General features: G+C 43.3%; 1 protein-coding gene across 1 annotated transcript; it reads left to right on the top strand.

Moving 5' to 3' along the window:
• Positions 1–2,837: 2,837 nt before the first annotated feature.
• On the top strand, positions 2,838–25,062 carry RFX7 (regulatory factor X, 7; the record flags this gene model as incomplete). The annotated part of the gene is made up of 8 exons (XM_009078905.1): positions 2,838–2,864; positions 9,954–10,036; positions 10,840–10,962; positions 16,943–17,059; positions 18,862–18,946; positions 19,615–19,819; positions 22,088–22,383; positions 23,290–25,062. Coding segments are annotated over exons 3-8 (2,586 nt in total), but the record flags the coding sequence as incomplete, so codon positions are not given.
• Positions 25,063–25,067: the final 5 nt, after the last annotated feature.

The raw sequence follows: 25,067 nt of genomic DNA, 5'->3' as shown, positions 1-25,067 counted from the left end.
AGCCATGAGACCTTTGCCTTTTAAAATGTCACAACATCTGCTTATAGATTGGAGGACATGAACTTGACTGTCCTTTTTGTGCCACCAGCTGATGAAAAGGAAACATAGCAAAGCTGTATTTACTGGCCTTATTATTGCTCTGCTGCTGTGGCTTCTCCACATGTTGATCAGTGCTGTAGGAGAGAGGTCACCACTGGAAGAGCCTGAACTAAATTTGAGAGTTTATGTTTCCTGACTCAGACTGATAACTTGGAGATAAAGGACAAATCTAGGGATCTCCTGCCCAGGTGCCTCCTGGCAACTTGCCTCTTTCTCTTTGCAAGGAGCAAATGTTAATGCAAAGGGGTGTGCTTGTGTGCAGCTTGGCAGGACGTAGAAGGATGGAAGCTGTGCTGCCTGGAGTGTGCTCTCCTGAAGACTCCAGCCATGATGTTGTCTGCAGGCCTGTAGAGGCTGTATGTGGACTCAGTTTGATATATCTGTACCCTGCATCCCCTTACCCTCCATGCTCCTTTCCTGCAGAAGCTGTTGTGTGAAGCCATGAAAGAAGTTTAGGTACAAAAATGGGCACATGTGCCTGATTCCTGTTGCCTGCTGCTATGTAGGAGAGGCTGTGGATCTGTAGCAGCACAGGGATTGTGAGACTTTGCTAGGGGCTGGAGGCAGTGAGTGAGGTGGAGTCCAGGGTGAAGCTGGAGCAGCTGTCTGTGTCAGCATGACTTTGCTCAGCTCTGGGTCAGGCGCAGTGATAACGCTTAGCAGCAGCAGGTTTCTATTCTTGGTGTCCTTTGGCTTCTCTGGTAAGATGGTGGTTTTGATGAGTGAGGTGTCATTTAGGGTCTGTTCCTCAGTTGTTGCAGTATATGTGAGTGTCTTTCCCAAGGCAAGGAAAAGCTCCAGTTTTACCATCCTTAACATTCCCTGTTCTTACAAATCTCCAGCAGCTCCACTTTACTGTCTCCTTGGTGTTCCTGAGTGTCCACCCATCTGATGGCTTCTCCTATGCAAAGTCAGCTGAAGTGAATGTCTGCTGATGTATCTGCCTCAGTGGGCTTGTCAAATATTCTTAGCTCTTGAAAGCTTTTATGGTATTCTGTCACCGTAGCATGAGCAGATCTTATATGGGAAGAAGCATTAGTATTAGGAGCCTCTACAGAATGGATTTTTAGACCATTTAGTTTCAAAATGGTACAAGCAGGACAGCCAAACTCCTGCCTCTTTGAGCATCTGATGCAATGGTAGATGTTGGTTTCTATCATGACCAGATGCTACAGCCATTTGCTTCGTCATAGAATCAGCCAGGTTGGAAGAGACCTCAAAGGTCATCAAGTCCAACCCTACTGTGGTTACTAGACCATGGCACTAAGTGCCACATCCAGTCTCAGCTTGAAAACCTCCAGGGACAGTGAATCCACCACCTCCCTGGGCAGCACATTCCAATGCCTGAGCACTCTCTCTGTAAAAACTCCCTCCCTACTATCCAACCTAACCCTCCCCTGGCAGAGCTTGAGTCTGTGCCCTCTTGTCCTGTGCTGGTTGCCTGGGAGAAGAGACCAACCCCCACCTGACTCCAACCTCCTGTCAGGGAGTTGTAGAGGGTGATAAGGTCTCCCCTGAGCCTCCTCTTCTCCAGGCTGAACACCCCCAGCTCCATCAGCCTCTCCTCATGGCACTTGTGCACTCAATCCCTTCATCCAAATCATCAATAAAGATATTAGAGAGACCCAATACTGACCCCTGGGGAACACCACTAGTGACTGTCCGGCCGATCCTTTGCCCATCCTGTAGGTGCTGTGTGATTGCACTTAGGATGATCTGCTCCATGGCTTTGCCAGACACTGAGGTCAGGCTGACAGGCTCGTTTCTTACTTACAGTTTAAGAATATCCATCAGATGCCGGACTTGGTCTAGCTTTGTATGTGGTAGCACCTGTACAAAAGTAAAGTAACTGGCAATGAGATGTTTTGTTGTGTTAACAAGAGACTGAATTCTGTTTTATTCTACTAGGAAATTGAGTTCTTTGAACTTGAAAAAATGCTCAGTTGGTTCTTGTTCAGTAGGTGTCCCACAGTAAAGGTTGGGTTTTCTGTATGTGAAAGCTGCTCCTCTTCAGAGCAGTGATCAAATACCTTCAACTCATGCAGTTGGACTGAGCGTGTGAAGTTCAGCAGCCTTAAGGAACACGAAAGCTGCTTATGGGTGTGTTTGTGTGAAGTATAATAAGTTCCATACTGTTTGCACACCTTGGCCCATGCACTGAGATCATTTATGGCACACTTCAATTCACTCCCCACCCAGGATCATCTTAATAAGCCAACTAGGAGGTAGAGACTAACTTGGAAAACTCCGGAGTTGCCAGTGGAGTAACAGTTCTCCACTTTGTAGCAGCTCTTTGGAAAGCTGGAATTAAGTGCCTTGCCGTGGTGGGATTTACTGAAGTGTGGGAAGAAGGGGGGTGTTAATTGTGTTCACAGGTGAACAAGTCAAATGCATCTGAATTGTGGAAGAGCTTACAATAAAAGTAGTGACATCCATCCTGGCTGCATTGCAGCTTGGGGCAATAGCTCCCAGTTGCAGTGATACCTCATTTGAAAGAATACAGTTCCTATATAAAAGAAAAAACAGCAAGAATTTTAACAAGCAGTTAAGTATGAGGGGCTTTGTACATAAAAATAGCTGGATGAGTATTATTCCTTAGACTAGCAGGATATTTCACAGCAGGAGATAAAGCCTGTAGTGCAGCGATAGAAATTTTAGCATGCAATGTTTTTGTCAATGCTGTTTAGATTAATTCAAGATTTCTCTTCTCTCTTTCTTCCCTCACGTCTAGCAAAACTGTACAATCTAAAGTGGACTGCATCTTGGTAAGTACAACTCCAGAATGCTTTTGAATATTTTAACAAACTGCAAGACCAAAATAGATGGCTCTGGAGACTGACAGCTATTATGAAGCTTTTCCTTAGCAGTGCTTTAAGGTGCTACCACTAAATGTGATCAAAATTAGTTGCCATTGCCAAAAAAACTGCTTGATGTGGGTTTGGTGTTTGTTTTCCGTGGAATATTGGCCTCTTGTTTCCCACAGCAAGTGGCTGTTACTGCCCCTTGTAGAACTGTCAGTGTAGGTGGCACAGCACAGACAGGTGACTTAGTGCTTCTGTGAGCATGATTTTATTAAATGCAAGATTATGTATTGCACAGATCAGAGTACACAAGAAGCTTATTGTGCCTTCAGATTCCATTGCTCTCCAGGCCTTTAATAGCAACGATTATTGCTTTTGTTGTTGTTTCCATGGAATAGCTAATTCATGGCTGGCACTACACTTTAAGGAAGGAACTAGATTGAGCTAACTGCATGTTTGCACAAAACCTGGCAGACTAATGTCCTGGTCTGTGAGACTCTTGCCGGTGTCATATGCATGTTGTTTGGTTTTTAAAACTCTTGCTAACCTCAGAAGTTGCACAGCATCTTATGTCCCTTCCCACCAATGTGTAGCACTGCAGGCCATGTTAGCTTTGCTGTGCTGCATAGGACAGAGATAATTTTTTGAAGAGGGAAAGCTCTTGAAATGCATAAACATCATCTTCCTTTGTGTGTTAAAACAGCAGGATCTAGGCAGTGATAAGAGATGATTTCTGGTAAGCACAAACTCAGAAAGAGTTTTTGTTTGTTTTTAGTAGTGAGCAGGTTGTAAGTTTCTCTAAATCAGAGTCTTGAGTTCAAAAATCTCAAGACTGGAAGGGACTACTTGTCCTGACTTTCTACCTTCGGCATTTCATCCAGAAGTACCAGCGGGTAAGATAAAAAGATGACACAGCCAACCATCTGGATACTATCAGATAGAATCTGTTCAGCTGTATGGCTGAGCTAACTGAGAATACTCCTTAAAGTCACAATGGCAAAGGCTAATTCAGGTGGCACTGAATTATTTTGTCTTAAAAGGTTTTAATTTATTGTTGTAAGAGGTTTAAAGCTGCATTGTATTACAAAATTTGGACCCAATTTTACCTCTGTTTACAAGTTCTTGGATGCACCCATTTGAAATAGGGATCCAAATGTCTTTTTTGTCCACTTTGTTCCTCAATGATGTTCATGGATACAAAGCAGGTGCTGTAAGATCTGAACTGTTTCATGTGTGAGTCTTCAGTGGCAAAAGGACAAATTGCAAAACTGCACTTGTAAAACTCTTCCAGCACCAAGTATTTCTGTGGTGAGAAAATGGGAGTTTGGGTAGGTGTTTCTAAGTAGCATTGGAGAGGGAGTAAATAAGTAGGAGGTTAACCAGTCATCTGCTTTTGGAAATCCGTTTTAAGAAAATGGAATTACACTAGGACTATTTTTGCCTTAAATTCTGCAGATTTGTGGACTTTGTGTACCGAGGTAGGGATTAGCAGTTTCTGTGAGGGTATTGTGTAGGTCTCATCCTTTGGACTGGCAGAGCAGTCCTGGACACAAAGCAGTCTCCATGGCTTGACTTGGAACGGAGCTGCAGTGTCCTGATGGTCTAATTTTCTATTCCAGATGCCTCCTTGTTTGTCCTGCCCATGAGTTCAGAGGAGTCATGTCGGTTAGCAAAGGTGGATCTGTTCAGGTAGCTTAAAAAAGAAAAACCCAAGATCAGAATAGTTTGAGGAAATCAAAATTAAGCTGAATTCTGGCAAAATGCTTTCTGTGTTTTTACGTGGTTTTGCAAAGCTGTGAGCTGCAAGACAGAGTCTGAAAGCATGTTGAACTAAAAGGTTGTGGCTGTGTAGCTCTGAATCACCTCTTTGGTAGCAGCAGTCACAGGTGTTCATAGGCTGCCTGGGTCAGCACAGTGCAGCAGCAAAGGGGGAAATGGGCAGAAGAAACAAAGGTGAAGGCAATAGTCTGTTGTGGAGGTAGCTAGTCGCAGAGGGCTACAGAAAGCAGCTAGTGTAAGGGCACTGGGACTGCAGTTACTCATACAAGAGACCAAAGTTAGCTGCTTTTTACTTGTTATACTGCACCACTTACATTCTGACATACTGTCAGTTTCTGGAAGATCATAAGAAAATCATTGTATACTGTGCAATCCAAAAAAGATAATTAGCAAGAATTGTGGTGTAAACAGTCATTAAAAATTCATTATAACATCTTTTTAACTGTAGTAAACATGTCTAGCAGTAGATTCTCTTATGACTTCGCTTGTTAGATTTGTAGCCACATACTTAGTGAACTTTTGAACCTGATTTTTAAAATCATTCAGCAAGAAGGTCAAGGTTTCTTTCCTTAGTCCTCTGAAAAAAGAGGTCAGTGCTGGATCGATGGCCGTGCAAACCAGAGCTGCTGGTGGCTGGGGCAGCAGCAGCAGCTGTGAGATCTGCCGAGGCACTGTGTGTTGGTCCTGCTGCTCAGAAAGGTGTCGCTTGGCTCTCAGGCCCTCCAGGAGACAGGCAGAAGCTCTGTGAAACTTTGGCAGCTGTGCTTGGGCACTGTCAGAACAAAGCTGCCATGTGTTTTTAGGGCTTGTTTGGAATGTTTAGCACCTGAAATACATTCCTGTATTTGTTTATGTATGTATTTGTTAGCTGCGTTCTAGAATAATAGGTTCTGTTTTCAGTATTAGCTGTTTTCTGTTTCAGTATTTCCAACAAACTGTCTGACCTTGAGCAACTTATTTAACCTTTGTTTCTTGTGTCTCTATTCATAAAGTGGGGAGATGATGATTGCTTGACTGCTTTGCTATTTTTAGTTCTGGTTGTTAAATAATAGATGTTTGTTCTGCTGAAGTATGACAAGTTTTAGGACCATTCTGCCAGTAGGTGCAGGTTACATTGCCACTGGCACAGCCTTTTTTTACTTTGATTAGAGTATAGTTGTCTATAAATATTCTAAGTGTGGAAAGAAATATTAAGAGCAGTCTATGCTCTCTAAAATAGTAGTCTTGCATAAAGCTTGCAGAGTGCCCCTGGCCTTCAGCTCCCCTTCATCAGAACTTGGACAGAAATAACCTGTAATTCTGCTTTCATTGTGGAAATTTGAAATAGTTCAAATTTGAGTGACATTTTCACTGTGTACATTACAGAAGTTGCAACTCTTTTGATTGTTCCATAGTAGATTCTTCCTCTATCTTATTTAAAGTTTGACCTGACTAGGTATTTTATTCCTTAAAACAATCCAGAAAGAGCACATTCCCTGGAGTTTTCCTATGGTAGTCCCTTTTGACAGCTTTAGGATGGGACTTGACTAACATTTGCAACCTGACAGTAGAGAAGCAGTCAGGGAAAACCAGATGGAGAGAACCAATCCACCAAGGTCAGGAAGCCTGGAAGGTATTCTGTGATTCTGGGACTCAGGGTCAGGTCTCTACATTCTCAGGTTCAGGCAGGAACATGAGTAAACTCCTGTTTCATATAGCACAGATTAAGTCCTTAACTACATTCTGTGTTGAACAGATTTGTGTCTCTGTGCTGCAAAAACTTGCAGTGTCTACTTAGTGTCTCTCAGAATGGAACAAGGTGTCAAAACGTGCTATTTTAATTTAGAAAGAAACACCAAAAAAAGCCCACCTCCACAACATTTTGGCCATTCTGGTTTATTTCACAGCACTTTATTTGCTCAACCAAAATGCCTGTTAGAATGAAAAAGAAAGTTGCATCTGTTCCTATGAGAATCTTGTTGTGTTTCATCTTAGGCAGTAAAAGGACAGATTGGTTTGGAGCAGATCTGTGTGGCCACTGATCTCTGGTTTAATTTGTTTGCTACTTATTTTGTGCATTTCTGTAGTGAACTGTCTATATTTGGTAACTGTCAAAACAGAAATATCAGCGATTGCTGCTCCTTTATATGTTACTGAAAGTCTTTGCTTAGCTGTGACGAGGTTTCTAATTCTTTGTCCTTAGATTTACTGTCTCAGAGTAGTAGATCACTCAGATATTTTGAGTACTTAATAGATTCTTGGCTAGATTGAAGCCAAGTTGTGAAAATAAGTATGAATGCTGCTTGATCCCCATCTTCATTGAATCTTGCTTTATTTTATATGGTTCCAGTTACAGGAGCTCAAGGTAAGGTGTGAAGAGCAGGAGTACCAGGGCTGATCCTTTGTGCTGGCTTTACACCTCAGCCCTGCAAGCAGTTTAGCATACTGATGCATTTCCCTAATGCAGCTTCAAGAAATATGATTTATAAATAGCCTTTGGAGAATTAGTCTTCATCTGATTTGATAGAACCAGTCAATCAAGGGCAGGAAACTTCAAGCAGGATTTTTAGTTGGATCCTTTTAAGCAGTGCAGAAGGATTCCCCAGACATTGTACATGCTGTATGGTTTTTAGAACAATGGTGGCATAAGCCTTAACAGGCTGCACAAAGGGGAGTGTGTCCAAGATGATGCCAGCATCACATTCTTCCTTTGGATGCTGTGACTTTTCCGCTCTAACGACCTATTTTTTTCCACACTGTTGACCTATTTGAGGGGGTGGGAATTTATATTATATTTTGTGTTCTTATTTCTTTTTATTTATTTCCATATGTATCCAACTTAGCATAAAGAAAAACTCAGAATGAATGAACCTTTGTCTTCTTGGTTAGTAGTTAGTAAGCCAGCTGAAATGTTCCTTCGCTTTCCCAAACTCTATAATTCTGGTTGCATTAAAAATTAGAAACTTTTGATTCTTTGAACAATTGCAGTAACAGTAATTGAGGTTATTCCTGCATTCATCAGACCTTTAGAACCAGTGGATGTCAGCTGGGATTGAAGAAGAGACTGGACTTAATGGGACTGTAAACCAAGTTTTGAGGGTTTTAGAAACATGTAGAGAAAACAGCTTAAACAAAACAATATTTAACAAATTTTTTAACTAAACAAAATGCAATCTTCCTGAATCTACTTGCACTGGCTGTCACACTCCATCTCTTTGCTGCCACTTCTCCAGTTTTAAGATGATTTTCTCTAAATAGATTCAGTCTCATCTAATAAGCTTAGGTTTATCTAATTATCACCCAGGTAGGATTACCTCTGTGAACTTTCCTGTTCTGAGGAGGTCCTGCTTTCCCAGGGCTCCCCACGGCCATTGCTAGAAGCTGGAGCAGTTGTGCAGGGAGTGCTGCCTGGGGCCAGGAGAGGAGTGGGTTTTGAGTGAAAACAATGAGATAAGATCACTGTCCAGCTGCTTCTGCTGAGGATGTGGGAAATCCATAATCCTCAGATGCAGGGATGCAGTTCTGCTGATGAGAGAGTCACTGCTTCACTTCTTCCTTAAACAAGAGGATGTCTGATAAAGAAATGGTGATTTTCTTGTAGTTGTTAAATTTCTGGCTTCTCAAAAATGATTAATTTTCTGTAAATTCTTTCTCTGAAGAACACTGATCTTGTCACTAATGGGTTTGCTGAAGGAAAACCCACCAGTTCAAATGCTTCATGGACAGAGGATTTGACAAAATGCACTCATCACTAAGAAATACCTCTCTGGATATTTGGTGGTCTGAACACCACTGCTGTGTAAGCTGCTGTAGAACCACACAGAAATCTGTGTCAGCAAATTTCAGGAGTTTGTCAGAGGAAAAAAACCCCAACCAAATGTTGTGGTTTGCTGCAGCTTATAAAAGCAACAAATCCAGTGTCTATTACCTGTCTCCTGCTGGAAGTGTTTCTCTTGGCTCTGAGAACATCTGTTGCATCGCTGGTGGCCCAGTTCTGTGGAGCAGTTTTGCAGTGGGTTTATCTCGTGGGGATTATGGAGCCCCTGGAGCTCTCCCAGCACCCTGTCCCTGACCACATGTCCCACCAGGCCTTGCCCAAAGCCTGAGGTCAGTGAGAGGACCCGTGCAGTGAGTGCTAAGCACTGCCTCTTTCTGGTACTGCTGTTAGTTTTGCACTGACTGGACATGACTGGATCGGGTAAGGAGCCCCAGTTTGAAGTGAAGTTTAGGAATTTGGGTTCCCCACTCTCCATTCTGCTCACTGCTGAAGTAGACAGGCAGGTCTCCCTATCAGTGGGTGTCCCTCTCTCCTTTTCTCTTCCTTTTGGAAAACGTTGCATTGGCAGTAAGACACCAGTAAAGAAAAGAGAATTAACAGTAATCCAAAAGCTGAGTTCTGACTTAAAAAGGGGTGATGTGTGTGATCTCTGCCTCCGTACTGATGGTCACCACCTCATGAACTCCTTCTGCAGCATCTTCTGAAGGAGAACCTCTGTGCTCCTTGCTGCATGACTTTACTCCTGCTGCTGCTGCTGAGCAGGCCTGAGCACATCACCACATCTGATTTTCCTTATATTCCTGAGTACATGTGGCTGGTTTGAGGTGACCAAAGGGTAGTTTGTGTGCAGCAATCAGTGTATACATACACCAGGTAAAACTCTCCCTTGTGTCTCATCCTCAGCTGGTGTCCTCTGGAGGAGTCAGGCATCGCTGACATTGATGTTAAGTGAATGGTTTGTCTTGAGTAACAGGTTCAATAACTGATTTCCAAAGGCAACAAGAAAATACAAATGTGTATCGATAGGTTTTTAACTGTCTGTGTTGAAGTCTGTGACACTTAACTATTAATGTATCTAGTGACTCTGAGGATCAGGTCTGACTTTCTGTGTTGTAACAGCAGAGCTGGTTGTGTGCTGGATTCTCAGAGGGGCTTCATGTGTGCTCTGAGAAGACAAAGTTCTCATGTTGCGTCTGGTTACAGAAGTGTTGGCATTTGCTGGCATTTTTCCAGATTCTGCCTTTGTTGCATGTGAATTTTGTCATGGCACCAAGTGCTTTCTAGTGTGTGATGATGTGCAAATAAAACAGAAAATCATGTTTGTAGTCCCGGAGTGCTCACAGTCACATTCTTTCGCATAAGTAAATATTTTCTTGTTTAAAATTATATTATTTAGGAATATACTGTCAGATGACAGTTTTTAGCTGTCAAGCTCAACTCTTGATTGTTTGCTTTTTCTTCCCCTGCCTCCCCCCACCCTTTTTTTTTCCCCAAACCAAAACACCTTCATTATCTAGCAAGAAGTTGAGAAGTTTACAGACCTAGAGAAACTCTACCTCTACCTTCAGCTGCCTTCGGGTCCCAACAATGGAGACAAAAGGTATGTGTGTGTGTGTGTGTTTGTGTGTAAATGTGAGCAGTTAGTATTGAGAACTTGCCTTCTTTCCTGTGGCATTTAGCTGCCAGGGAATGGTTCACATGATGTGGTTGGTTGAGAACTCTCTTTCCTAAAAGATTAGGTTTGGTTTTTTTAAGCTTTAGCATCTTTATTGCATGAATAGCTTGTAAATATAAATCTCCCAAAACGCAGGAGTCATCAGAGAAAGTGTTTCACAGCCTAACTGTAATCGTTCCTTTGCTATTTATGTGTGAAGTGATAAAATAGCAACACAAACGTGATGGTGGGTGAAAGAAAAAAATAGTGGTATTTCTGGTAACATTTGTTTGACTGAAGGAAGGTCTAGAAAACCAACCTGCAGATCACAGCAGCACAAAATGACCACATGTTCCCACTAGGATGGTTACAGGCAGGAGGGTGCCTATAAGAAGCGTCTGCTGAGGTAGCTCAGTGTTTCCAAGGGTCAACTGGAAAACCAAGTGGGCGAAAGCCTAGAGGTGTCCAGTAAAGAACAGTAAGTTTAAGAGAAGTAGAGCTCTTAGCCATCTCTGTGTACTTGCAGCTGTGTATCAGTCAGGAGCTGGAGCACCGAGTCTCTTTGTTAAATTGTGGATGTAAGAGAGAGATAACTGGTGCCCATGGCTCAAGGAGTAGCTGGATGTGTGAGGTGCTGACCCTCATTGTCTCTGGTGTCTCTCCACCTGTGTAGACAGACAGTTACTAAGTATTGTAAGTGAGGAGTAACCACAGAGTGAAGTGTTGATCAGCACTGCTTGTTCCCGCAGCGATCAGCTCTCCATGTCGTCGAGCCGTGCCCAGCAGATGCACGCGTTCTCCTGGATACGGAACACCCTGGAAGAGCACCCCGAGACATCCCTTCCCAAGCAGGAGGTCTATGATGAATACAAGTGAGTGCTCCCAGCCTGGATCATACGATGGCTTTAGCCAGTGTAGGGTGTCCCATGGCACTGCTGTACAGGTACCCCAGTGGTGTACAGGGACAGGTGCCTAGAGCACAGTGAGGCCTGGCCTACCTACCCTGCTGCTGTACCTGAGAACACACTAGCTACAGTGAGGCAAACTGTTCTTTATTTCTGCCACTGAAGATAAGGCTGTGACGTTTAAATTGTGCGTTACATGTGCTGAAGGAAAGGTACAAATATTTCTTAACAAGTAAATATCTGTATGAACGTTGTTTTTGTTTTTTTGGATGGAGCAGCACAGGTGAAAAGCATCAGTTGCTCTCTCATGGTACATTTTGGTCTGCTTGTATTTACATACATTTGTGACTGCCTTAACAAGGATGAGGGGTGGAATTGTTCCCTCTGGAAATGCAGCTGTTTTGCACACATGATCTCGCCCATCACACCTTTCTTTGCAGAATAATGCATAAATATTGGACCTTCCTGCAGTAAACCTGATTTCTACAGAGGCACAATGTATCTGAATATGTATGAAACCAGTAACCAAGGCCACTGCAAGTCTGTGTTGTCAAGTCTCAAAGCTACCATGTAATGAGAAAGCGATTAGAAGCAAGGGAGAGGGAGCTGTCTGATGAAAGTTGGATTTGAATTCATTTACAGAACATACCCCACGGGGGAGGGGGGAGAAATAATAATCCTCAGCCCGGCTGCCTGAAGATGAATAACAGATTTATGATCTAGTACGAATATTTCCATAATCTGAACGATTACAGTAATTTGCAGCGAGCTGAATCCCTTCACCTCCTAAGTGCCTACAGGATTCACCCCTTTGTCATGCTTATTGCAGGGTTGCCTTCTGCAAATACCTCCTTTTAATTAACTCTCCGTGCTGGAGTGTTTTAGCGTGATTGAGCTGCGGCAGGGTGGCTCTGGCTCGCCCGGGGTTGGTGGCCAGGCTGGGCTCTGCAGCGCTGCCGTGCTGGGAGCAGTGACGCGCCTGGCCGCGCTGCCAGTGGCTCCGCCGTGCTGCGGTGGCCAATCTGAGCGCAGCAGCCTCGCGCAGGCACAGCAACAGCGGCAGCTGCTGTGCGGGAGAGAGATGGAGCCTTCTTCTTAAATATATTTCTTATTTAATAATTTATGGCCTGCTTCAGCAACAAATCTGCTTGGCTTCCATGCTGTGCCAAGCTGCAGATGCCCGGAAAAATCATCATCTACAGATTGTGGAGTGTGAAATTTGGATGGCTTTGTATGTAGCTGCATCAAGTATTTGTGTGTTGTATTTTTTTCCCCCCTAACAAAATAAGGCTGGTAAGCAAATATTCAGGAAAATATCAAATGTTTGGAATCTGTTCTCCTTTGAAAGCTTCTGTTCTGTTTTTAAAACATTCAGTTTCTTTGAATGTTTTCATGAGCTATTCTTGCACACCAAAGGAGAAGTAGTCTTGGAGTGGGATGTGGGGAACAGGCATATAAATACATAACAGTTAGTTTTGATCACTCATTTTGCTTTACCTAAGGGTGTTAAGGCATCTCAAAACTCAGCTCTACTATATTAACAGGTTACCATTTCTCTCTTATGTGCACAGAGATGGATGTCACATGAGCTCACAGTGAGCAAGCTTATGCACTCTGCATGTCTAAATCAGAAGTGCAAGGCTGCAGCAGAGAGCTGCATCACACCAGCATTCCACTCCTGCTGTACACTTTGGTCGAAATAAAGCTTGCAAAACTACTGGCCTTCTGCATCACCTTTCACGTGTTTTGTTATTTTTCTGTGAAGATGGAAAGACAAATGCTCACATTCCACACAAGTCCACCATTGGCAAATGTTGACAGTGTTTCCAGCTCCTCTGCATTTCAGTGGGCCCTTCTCACTGAGCTTATTCAACACAGTGACTCTTTCTGGTTTGTTACTGTTCTGTTTAATTGTGAATTTGTGTATCTAACTGGATGAAAGTGAATGGATTCATCTTCTTTTTGAAAGGGATGAAATAAATTCAAAATGCACCATAATATAAGGCAGTAGCACTTGGGAAGGCTGAGAGCTTGCAGCTGAATTTCAGAAAGGAGGTAGATGCGAGCTAGTTCACCTCTTGTTGGTGCTGTGATGCTGCTTGCACTACAGAATACATTGAGCTGTAAGGAGCTGCACTTCTGTTGGGCACCACATGGTTCTTCTGCCACCTCCTCTGGGAGTTATGGGGGGTACAGACTGGAAAATATGGGATCTCTGGGGGAGCTGCCTGATATGTTACTTAGCCTGCAGTGAATGGCTGCTGCTTCCCCTCAGATCCTTTCAGTGTTTTCTTGTAAGTCAGTTTTACTTGGATACCTTGTCCTATTAGTAAACACCCTTCTGGACACGGCCAGGTGCAGATTTAGCTGAGTTTAGAGAATTAGGATTTCAAGACGAAGTGCAGTCCTGCAGTATTTATGCAGGCAAAATCCCTCTTTGCCCACAAAACGATTTGTTGAGCCTTCAGTAAACACTGGAGTCCTCTTATCTTGCTTCTGCTGCTGTGACGCAAGAGAAGAAAGTCATTCATATATAAGTTTGGTGCCCTGAAGAATCACTTGATGCGCTTAATATGGATTAGGAGGTCTTTGAGTCATCCCATATCTCTTTCCTTTAGTCTGTACATCATTAATCCTTGCTTTTCTGGCTGCTGGGCCACTTGATGCCACCTGATGCATAGATTATGTGCACTAAGTGTTAAGAATATTAACCAGCAAGTTAGAAGAATATTCAGAAGTTAGCACGGAAGAGGGTGGCAATACCATGTCTGTTGAACACATAAAAGACACAAGATACATCCTGATCTCATTTGATAGTGCTTAACTGGTGTTTTTATACGAAGTTCCCTGATAGGAACAGGATGGGACCTGTTGTGTGCAAAGTCCAGTCCTATGTCACAAGCAACTACCTATGTATTCCTCTGAAAGTCAGTCAAATTCCATCCAACACGGTTGTTTTCCACCTTTGCCACTGCTCTTGGGAGCCTGACCTGTGATTTCATTTCTCTAGTGCTTTTCAGAAACCTGGTTGCCATCCTACCTGATTTTTAGGATTCATTTTTGTGCCAGCTAAGGTTTGTGACTCTAACATGTTTTTGGAGACTAGTTGTCTTGGGTGGATTGGATAAACCAGGAACTTTGTTTCTTTTCATTCAATAGGCTTTTGATCATCTGATAGATGGTTTTTTTCTGCCCAGGAAGCTGTGTAAGCTGAGCTGCATAGCCTGTCTTCATTAGCTTTTTGGCTAATGGGATTTTTTTGTGGTTTAATTCAGGTGCACTGGCAGTGTGTTTTATGTCTGGGGTACATTCAATTCAAAGGTCTTACAGAAAAAATAAAGAAGCCTTTTCTGCTTACCGTGTAGGGGAGCTCTGTACGAGGCACAGAAGCAGCCGCGTGTCCATTGTCATTCCTGTCTCTGCACAGACCTTCCCTCCCCCCGTCTGTTTCCCACCCACCCTTCACATAGCAAAACAGCTCCTGGGCTCAGCGATGTGCCAAGAGTGCAAGTAGCAGAGAGAAGAGCTTCAGGGAAGAGACTCCTGATATGTGTTGTCAAGTCAATGAGAGACCACAGATGGACATGGAGGGTTCTCGGCCAAGCCAGGAGGGGGAGGGGCCATGTGGGATGATCTGTCTGCAGACTGAAATTCCATGATAATACTGATAGCTCAGAAATCACAAGCTTGCAGGAGCTGCCAGTATGGATACAAGGGGACCATGTAACTATGTTTTTGCTGCTAGCGATTGTCTTAAACCAGATGTGCTAGACTTGAGGAGCAGATAATTTTATTCCTTAGTTATTTATTTTCTCCTAGGGAGACAATAATTTTAACGTTGAAGTTGATAGATTGGTAGGTCCCTAATGCTGTTATTTTGCTGGGTTGGTTGTTGTTGTAGTTTTTTTATTTTGCTGACGTTGTTGAGTTTCAGTCAAAGATACTGCTGACTGTGGCAGAGGAATTCGGAGAGCCCTCCTTTGCATGCTGGTTGAGAGTCTTGTAATCAGCATCAGGAAGCAACAGAGACCCACCTTTTAGGGATTTTCGGAGTAAAGTTAAAATCCACTGAGGCCTGGCAAGATGCAAGGGACAAAAAGTGCACAGAGATATATTCATTACACATAAAGCAGTGTCTGAGTCCTAAGAGGGTACAGTGAAGCAGGAGAAGTATTCCTTTGTAATAAGTTCAAAGGGACATCTCCAGAATCCATCTTCTGTGACTGACATGTGTTGGAATTAAATGTGTTGGTATATAAATTGACTATGAAGCTTCTTGATGGCCCATGTAGAAACTAGACTGATGGCTGACCGTGTACCAGGTTATAGGCAACATCTCATGGTTTGGACAGAGTGGCCCCAGTAGCTGGGGGAGGCTCTGCCAGGGAATGCCAGAACCAAACAGCATAAATGTTGCTGTTTATCATCATCAAAATCATTGCATCTGTGGAGCTGCTGTCCAAGCAGAGGATACCAACATACAGCCAAGGTAAAAGCAGCGAATATTGCTCTGTAATAATTAGTGTTTTCACAGAGAAAATAGACATAGAGGAAGTATCTCAAGAAATATATTCTGCTTTCTATAGAGCTACAGCTTGCAGAGAAGACATTTTGACTGGCCTGCTTGGATGCAAGGTGTTCCTAGGTGATGCTGGGGCTAAAGCATCTGCTTCAGTGTGCTGCTTTTTCTTTCTGTCTGGCTTTCCAGAGGTTTGTTTACGTGCACATACCTGGTTAGAGTAGCAGCCAACTGTGAGGTATGAGGTCGCTGTTTTTCTGCTCTTCTGCTGATCCCTGCAGTGGATCATGTACAGTCACCTTTTCAGAGGCAGGTTGTTTTTGTGTGTTGCTGGTAGGACTTCTCACAGGAAAGGAGGTCACTGCCATGTGGTGCCGACTCTGACTGTTGGGAATCTGACTGAGAAGGCTTTAACAGCACATTTTAGGCCACAGCACACCAAAGTCTGTGCAGTAGCTCAGGGTGTTCCTATCTTTGTGCAGCCTTAAGCACTTGCTGTGCAGGTAAACCTTCCAGGGCAGTTTATGGCTTTCTCCTTTGCTCTCATACATTTGTGGTTTTCTAGAACATTCACCTTTTGCGGCAAAATCAACGATTCTTGTTTTCTGCCTCAAGGACATAGTTTTTAAATGTCTCAGATGTTGAAACAAAATTCCTTCTGCTGTTTTTGAGAACTGAAGATGGATAACAGTGCCCATTTTACTAGAATAAGTGAACTTGGCAGAGTTATTGCCTTTGTTGCATTACTGCCCTGTATCATCAGGTTGTACACTCAGTGACACAATGATCTTCATTCACAGCAGCAGTTGAAATCTCTGTTAATTTAGGGCTGTTAAATAGAGATGTCTGTAATCAAGCAGCTCTCATGGTTCAGTGGCAGGAGGGCTAGGTCCTCAGGAATTGCACCTGTAAAGGTGCAGCTGGTTCCCCGGGGAGGTATGTTTTAAATTTAGTTCTGGTTGTGTAGGCAGAATCTTTCACTGGACACTGACAAATCTCTTCCCTACTGCTTTTCAAATACTTCTGCAGGACTTCAGGTCTTGCCACACTCAAGCTATGCTTCTGGCTAGAACAGGTTCTCTGCTTTTATGATGTCCTAAAATAGGTGAATTGAAACATATGCTTCAAACGAACTTGTGGAGTAAATCTTAACTGTGCTCTAGATAATGCCACTACTTGTTATGTCTCTACATGACTTGTCTTTGAACTCAGTAGAGAACAAGGCAAAAACTGTGGTATTAATAGCTCTGTTTATACATTTTTAATGCATTCGATTCGTTGAGGATAGCTTCATTAATGTTAAATGTGGTTCTAAATATGTATGGGTATAAGTGTTTTCTTTTGAAAATCTTTGATGGAGTCTAGCATGCAGCCTGGCCTCTTGTGGCAACTGTGATTCCATTCACGCTTTCTTTCTCTTTGTTGCAGGAGCTATTGTGACAATCTTGGCTACCACCCATTAAGTGCTGCTGACTTTGGAAAGATCATGAAAAATGTCTTTCCAAACATGAAGGCTCGTCGTCTGGGCACAAGAGGCAAATCAAAATATCCTTTGCTAGAAGGCTTCTCAATAGCTTGTTCTGCACTTGCCTGGAGAACATCTGTCATTATGGCTTAACCACCAGCTAAATGTAGAAGTAATGTTAAATCAAAAATGCAGACACTTTTCCAACGTGCTTTAAAAATTATTAGTTGTGGTAGTGTTAGGTTGCAAGAGATAACTTTGGAAACAAGTACTTAAATTTAGGTTCTGACGCTCAGTTGTCACAGCAGCGAGGAATCAAAGTACTTTTATAATTTAGTGCAGAGAGAGATATTGGAATAGAAGAACAAAAACTGTTAGTGATTTTCAAAGTAGCTTTTAAATCAGTAACAATTTTGTCTTTTCCAAGTTGAGAATTACACCTTCCCCTGAGAATCCTTGGAAGCCATCGTGAGGTAATGTAATACCTGCCACATTCCCCAGGGTCAGCTCCTGCTGTGTCCCGAGTGCTGGGTATGCAAAGCCACTGCAGTAAGCAGGGGAGAGAGCATGGAAAGGCTAAAAGGCATCAAGGTGCTTGTAGGCTCTAATTAAAAACCACTTAAAAGAGCTAACAGTAATGATACAGATGTGCTGTAGTAGTGGCCTTTGCCAGGTCTCACTTGAAGCATGCACTTACAGAGAGAATGCCTGCAGCCAGCACAGAATTACTTGTCTTCATGGGGGAAAAATCCCTTCCATGTAGTAGTGAATGGAGAAGTCATGTGTCAGTTAAGCTGTTTCATAAAGTGCAATGTTGGTTTATCTAGCAATAGAATCCAAAACTCAGTATTCATGTTCTGGATAGAGCTAAAGAAGTGTTAGGGAAGAAATCATATGATGTAATTGTAGCTTGACCCAGGGGATCTCTCCAGGTTCTGTTTCCTAGGTTTCTAATTAAAATATGACCTTATCTCACATTTACTGTAATACCCAGCCCCCTTACATTTATTTTACTGTAATTATGCTCCATCCAGGGTAATGCAAGCAAATGGAGACTGCATGGTCCAGGGAAGAGAAATACAGACAGATTTACAGAATGGGAAAAACTAGTGATCCTGAAAAGGATTTATGTGTCACAGAGAAAAGATGTTGTATGTGAGCTCCCATAGTAATGCTGTGGAGAGGAGAAAAAATGCCTGATTTGATTTTTTAGATCTAAAAGCAAGTGAGTACAAGTAATGGAGGGCATATATTTGTGTGTGCTGATTTGATGAGATCAGTGTAAGAACAAGTCTGTGTCTTTTTGTCTATATTTTTACAGAATTATCATGGGTGGGGACAGAGCACCACAAAAATTGTGTGACATCTCAGGAAGAAGTGCCCTCATCAGGCACATTATCTTGTCATGGGGAGCTTCAGTTTGTGGAAGGCCCTTAGGAGAAGGAAATACCAGGAAATATAGCAAAAAGAGGCAAAAAAAGAAGTCATAATAAAGTAGAACCTAAGTTTGGGAACACATATTTTAGTAGTGATTAACTTTTGCAAATTCATTCTCACATCTTGTTTTAGGGAGTTTAGTCCAAATTTGTTAATGATTTAAATATTGAGTAGCTAATTGAAACTCCTTGATATGGTTTAGTGGTTGTTCTAAGTCATCAACTGAAACTCATCACACTCTGCATCTCTGCATAGATGGAGAAGTCCAAAGATCTGACCAAGGCTGCAGCTCTTGGCTCTGGCTGGTTGTGAGACTGTTAATGGCAGGAGTTCATTCTGTGTTCAGTTTGTTCATAAAGCTTATGAGGGTTATCAGAGGAATTAGTGCCCTTCCCTCCTATCCCCAAACCGACAGCAGACAATTTAGACCTTAATTGTTGTTCACATATTGCTACAGTGGACTGAGGAAGAAGGCTTTTGTGCATATGCCAACACTGCCCAACCTTGACTTCCATAAAACTGGAGATGGGGTATGATATGTATTTGGTTATTTTTTTATTTTTTTTCTGCAAATTAACATTTATTATGCTGGTTTTCTGTCTGAAGTTTTTAAAACAACATGAAGAGCTGTGTAGCTTTTAAGATTTTTCTTCAAGATCCTTATATTCTGAACCTTATTTTATAGTTCACATTGCATTGCAGTGCCAGTAAACTAATTTGGGGGGAAGCAGAACTGCACAGTGTTGCTGCCCACAGTTTATATGTTTTAACTCTGATTCTGGTTTCATTTTACTGTTTTGGGTTGTTTGGGGTTTTCTTAAAAGTCAGTGCTAGGGAAGAGATATCCCAGTGAAAGAAGCAGTTCCTGGGTAACAGTGACTGCTGAGTTGACAAGATTCTGGATACAGGGAGCATCAGTTGTTGGTGGTCCAGATATTAGGATTCTGTGTATGATTTTCTTCCAGAAATGTCAGCTCCATATAATGCCTTTGGAAATGACTAGTAGATTTAACATGAAGATATTTAATTTTGAATGATATTGACGTTGTGATCTCATTCTCACAACTTCATGGAAAACCGTGAACATACTCAACTTTTTGTGTGGTTCCGGTAATCATTTGCTCTCTATTTGTGCTTTCATGCCTTAATGACCATTAATAATTAAAATTACCTTTCCTCCTTTGTTTGTTTCTTTCAGTTGGATGGAGCAGAGCCATCTGGGCAGCTGCATAGTGATGAGGAAGTCGTCTCTGCGGCCTGCCAGCTCGTTTGTGAATGGGCCCAGAAGGTGCTGAGTCAGCCTTTTGATACAGTCTTGGAGTTGGCTCGTTTCCTTGTGAAAAGTCACTATATCGGTACCAAGTCAATGGCAGCTTTAACAGTGATGGCAGGAGCACCAGAAGGTAATGAGACAATGCTGAGTTGTTGAAATGGGGGATCTTTCTACAAAGACTGTTAGCACCTTGGTGTGAGGTAGCACTTCTCTTCCGGGCAGATTTGAAACACTTGAGTCTCTGAGCACTGAGTATGCATTTACATGGTTTTAGTCTGCATTGCTGCAAATTATTCTTGTTGCTGGTAGTCTGGGTAAAGATATGAAAATCAGGAGTGGTCTCAGTTAGTGTGTGGTTCTCCCATTCCTCCAGTCAGGCCCCATGTCTTTCAAAGCACATCAGGGCATGTGAGTGCTCGTGCTGGATTTATGTCCCTGGCTAGATCAGGAGTTTGGTGCTGCTGCAGTGCTGGTGTGTAGACAGACTGCTGGTGTAGCTGTGTGCCTGTCTGATAACTTGCCCTAATTTTGAAACAATTGTCTTCATTTTCTGTCGAGCAGATTTTTTTGTGTGTGATTTGATTACTTCTGCATGCTTGAAATCAGTCACTTAATCATCTGAAGTGTGTTTTGGTGGCTGTGGATGAAATAAATTACAAAAATGAGACATGAGGAGGGAAATGCAGGTGCACAGCATGCCCCCAGACTTGGGAAAGTTCTGCCTAGGCCTATCAAGCAAAATGTGTTTCAGATGAAGGCAAATGTCTTGACTTGAGACAGGTGATTTCAAAGGGAAAATGGTGCTCAGGGCTGTAGGTTGGGGTGATTCCCTCCTGGATCATGTTCTTAATCCTTCTAGCTCTCCTACCTTTATTGCAGCTTGGACCTGGCAGGTGGCAGGTTTTGCTGCCAGTTTGCTCCTTTTTGATCTGTTGTTGCTTGGCTTCCTTGGTTATTTTTGCTGTGCTGCTAGAAGGGACAGTAGGTGTATGGACAGCTCTTCAACTCATGCAGCTTCTCCCCCTTACTTCCTCCAACACAAGATGGTATCCTGCAAGGAAAAGGGCAGATACTTCTAGGGCATGCCTCTGTGTCTGGATAGCCATTTCAGGAGAGGCTCTTCCTAGAATGGCAGATGAAATACTTCCATTCCTCTTGCAAGGGCACTACAGTGTCTCTGTGCATTAACCCTCAAAGAAAGGTTTGAGGGTTTTTTCCTTATCAGTGTTACTTGCCTTCAATATTCAGCCCACATAGAAGAATTGTGTTCCAGTAATTACAATATATTAGTGCATTCCACTGCTTTGTGAAGAAGGAATTGTGGAAGTGGAGGATGTTGTGGTGTTGAAGCTCTCATGGTGCATGCAGACTGAGCTGAGCGTGGGCTCCCAGAGCACAGTGCCTAAGCACGTGCTGGGCATCTGAATCCAAATATTTGGGTTTAGCACTGTAAAACTACTATTAGTAGAATTACTAAATTAGTAAAATGATGTCCAGTATTTTATAATTTAAAACTCTGTAACCTCAGAGTATAAAAAAAGCATTTTTAGAGGGGCAGTTCAACAAGGTTATCTGGTCACTGAAGGAGCATGCTAATCCTCTTGACTGCTGATAAACAAAAGATCATAAATGTGATGTGGTTTTGTAAGGGAAATTAGTACCAGCTGCACAGATGAGACTAAGTCTCTGTTTTTCTCCCTGGAAGCACCAGTTACTTATGATCAGCAAAGTAATTTCTCCAGAAAAAAAAATTTCTCCCATTCTAATTTCCATAGTTTTTTCACCTTTTTCTTGTTGAATCTTTTTTTTTATGCTGCGCACTTCCCTTTTTGCCTTTCTTTCACCATTATCCCTGATCACACAGAGCTTTTCATCCATTCTGATATTAGATGTGTTGTATTTAATGCCTTGGCCATTAGATAGTATCACCGGCTCAGAGCTGAGACACACACCCACAGCTTTCGGGAAAGATTTTTCTTTTAACGCTGCCTTAGACACTGGTAACAAAACAAAAGCACAGCAGATCATGACGTTAGAGGTTGATGTGAAGCACACCCGCTGCCCTCTGCTGCCAGCTCAGTGCAGTGCACTGGTTGGAGGCTGCTGACACACACCAGGTCCCAGTTGGGATTACTGGAAACAAGACGGCAGTACTCAGTGTTTTAGCAGCTAATGCCCAGCGCGTCTAACAGACTGAGATTTTGCCACAGATGTGGAAATAAACTGAAATGCTGAACAGATTTGAGCATAAAGTGGATGGGAGCACCTCATGGAGGAGGTGTTCCCACAATGGGTGTGGAGATACCTGCCGTGTATTCTGTGCTGTTAGATACAGAAGTGGCACCGCAGCAGACAGGGTATGTTTGGTTATAATTCATTCTTCTGCTTTTGTGTTCAGGAATAAAAGGGATCCCCCAGCCCTCAGCTTTTATACCTACTGCTGAAAGTAATTCCTTTCAACCACAAGTGAAAACTCTGCCATCTCCTGTTGATGCCAAGCAGCAGCTGCAGCGTAAGATCCAGAAGAAGCAGCAAGAACAGAAACTGCAGTCTCCTTTGCCAGGAGAGTCTCCAGCAAAGAAGACAGAAGGCACCACAACCAACGGTGTGACCAGTATATCCAATGGAAGTCCTGCCATTCTGTCTCCTCCACCTATTGGCATTGTGGTGGCAGCTGTCCCCAGCCCCATACCGGTAATGCTCTCCAGCACTTCTCTAGAAAAACCACCCTAGAAAAGGGCAGTACATTGCCAGGAACTAAGCAGTGGTGTCAGTGGGACAGAAGAACAGTTTCTGTTCAAGGCTTGGGTCCCCTGATGCTTTTCTGTCCTGTGTTACACCATATGAGTTACAGGATTGATACGAAGGCGGCAGAATTCTGGTCACACAGCAGAGGCCAAGTTTATCTGTGAAGTCAGTGATGGAGATTTAAGCTAACCTTAAGTGATGAAGAGTTTAACCAGATGAGAGCTGACACCAGTTCTGTGGGTCACTGTGGCCCTAATATGGAGTCTAAATTGCCTTTCATTGGCTCAGTGCATTTAGTGAGAGCTGCAAGTTAATTTTTAATTACTATCTGTAGTACAGAACAATTTTGTCTTTCAGCCATACACAGCTGGGCTGGGGAAGGTTATTTGTTTTTAGGATGTTAACTATGTTGTCTATTTCAATAGATGAGTCAATTTTTCCTGCCTGATAGTGAGTTTGTATTTAACTTACTTTTGGAAGCTTAACAACGAACAGTGTTTTAAACACATCCTCTAGTCTTCTACCTTTGTATGTATGTCTTTTGGTCCCATCTGCTGAAGGATTGTATGAGAATGACTCTTTCACCAGCAGAAGAGCAGACCAGTGTGTAGACCAGTGCCTCATGCCTTAAAAACACAGGCCACATACTTTGTCTACCAGTCCTTAGGTAGACAAATAGAAATTGTCTTGTATACAGTAGAGGAGCCTGGTTTGTTTCAAACTGACATCACTAGTTTTGGTGTGGTGAGCTGTGTTGTCCTTCACCTTTGAAATGCTCGGAGCTGAGGTGGTCTGGGGACTTTGGGGACTTTCTGCATCATAGCCACATGTTTTCTCTTTGTCCCTCTACAGGTGCCAAGGACCAGGCAGCTGGTGACGTCTCCGAGTCCGATGGGATCGTCTGATAGCAAGGTCCTGCCGCTCAACGTCCAGGTGGTCACTCAGCACATGCAATCAGTCAAGCAGCCACCAAAGACTCCCCAGAACGTTCCTGCCAGCCCAGTGGGTGACCGCTCTGCCCGGCATCGCTACCCGCAGATCCTGCCGAAGCCAGCAAACACCAGTGCTCTCACCATCCGCTCTCCCACCACGGTGCTCTTCACCAGTAGCCCAATCAAGACTGTTGTGCCAGCTCCACACGTGAATTCCTTAAACGTGGTCAAAATGACAGCAATATCTCTCGCCCCAAGCAGCAGTAGTGTGCCCGTCAAACAGACGCCTTCGGCTAGCAGTAGTGCAGGAGCAGTGGAAGAAGGAAGGACTGGTCCACAGATCAAAAATGGATCTGTTGTTTCACTTCAGTCTCCAGGATCCAAGCCTAGCACTGTTGTAGCTACGCCTGCAGTCAAGATCAAAATGGAGCCAGAAGCATTGCTGGATGAGAATTCAGTACAGGGTCAAGAGAGCTCTGACGTGTCTAAATCCATAAAGGCAACTCCTGACCTGCCTCCTGCTCAGCTAATTAATTTTGAGGTTGCAGCCTTGAAGGTTTCAGCTGATGATGTTGTGGAGGCAAAACCAGATAAGGGCTGTGATCAGGGAGCTGAAGAAGCAGGGACCAAATATAAAACACAGTCTAATGAGATCACACCAGTTTCTTCAGCAGGCAATAATCAAAGCACTCTTCAACTGACAGTTGCCAGTCAAAACTTGTCCAGCACCAGCATCGGTTCACCACCTACTGGTGAGTCTATGATTAAAGACAAAACATGCACTAAAAGTCCAAGAAAGCGACAACCTTCCACACTTCAGGATTCCCAGGTACCACCTGTCAAGAAACCACTAGTGGAGCAGTTTTCAGCTGCTAATTCTGTGGAGAGTCAGAAAGCAAACAGTGTTAAGAAGGTTCTGAAGGTTGGACCGTTGGCTAACAGTGACAATACAGCGACACTTGCTCAAATACCCAGCCAGGTACCTGTGACAGTACCTGTACCTTCTGCAGCTGCAGCAAACTTAGCAACAGACCTGTCTCTGAGCACCAATTTAAATGCTGGTGATTCTACTTTAGAACAGCAGCTTGCATCAGCATCATCTCCAGATATCAAAGTAAAATTGGAAGGGAACTTGTTTATCATAGAAAACGATTCAAAATCTGATGGCAGCTTTAACCCAAATACTTGGCACCATATCACCAAAACCTCTGACTTTGCATCTGTGAATTGTGACCAGCAGCAAGATCTCAGTGTTATGACTATTGCTGGGCACTCTGGCTCTGGAGACCTACAGGAATCTGCGTGGGAGTCAGTGCACTGCGAAGGGATCCAGCAGGATGCATACAGCCAGCAGCTCCAGAGCCAGATCCAGGACTCCTTGGGTCAAATACAAGCACAGTCTTCAAATCAGTTACCTCTGCAGTCTGAGCTGAAGGAGTTTGAGCATACAGTCCCTCAGTCAAATGAAAACTTCTTTTCGTTTGATGATGACCTTACCCAGGACAGCATTGTGGAGGAGCTGGTGCTCATGGAGGAGCAGATGTCCATGAATAATTCCCATCCTTACGGTGGTTGTCTGGGAATGGCACTTCAGAGCCAGACGGCAGCCCAAGGAGCTCCCGTGTCATCTCACCCAAGCAGCACGCACTTTTACCACTCGATCCACAACAACAGCACTCCGATCCACACTCCCACCCC

This window comes from Acanthisitta chloris, unplaced genomic scaffold, assembly GCF_000695815.1.
Source record: "Acanthisitta chloris isolate BGI_N310 unplaced genomic scaffold, ASM69581v1 scaffold16787, whole genome shotgun sequence".
In the NCBI taxonomy this organism is placed as follows: Eukaryota; Metazoa; Chordata; class Aves; order Passeriformes; family Acanthisittidae; genus Acanthisitta; species Acanthisitta chloris.
The sequence above is the reverse complement of the archived record's forward strand: the minus strand, read 5'-3'. Positions and strand labels throughout refer to the sequence as shown.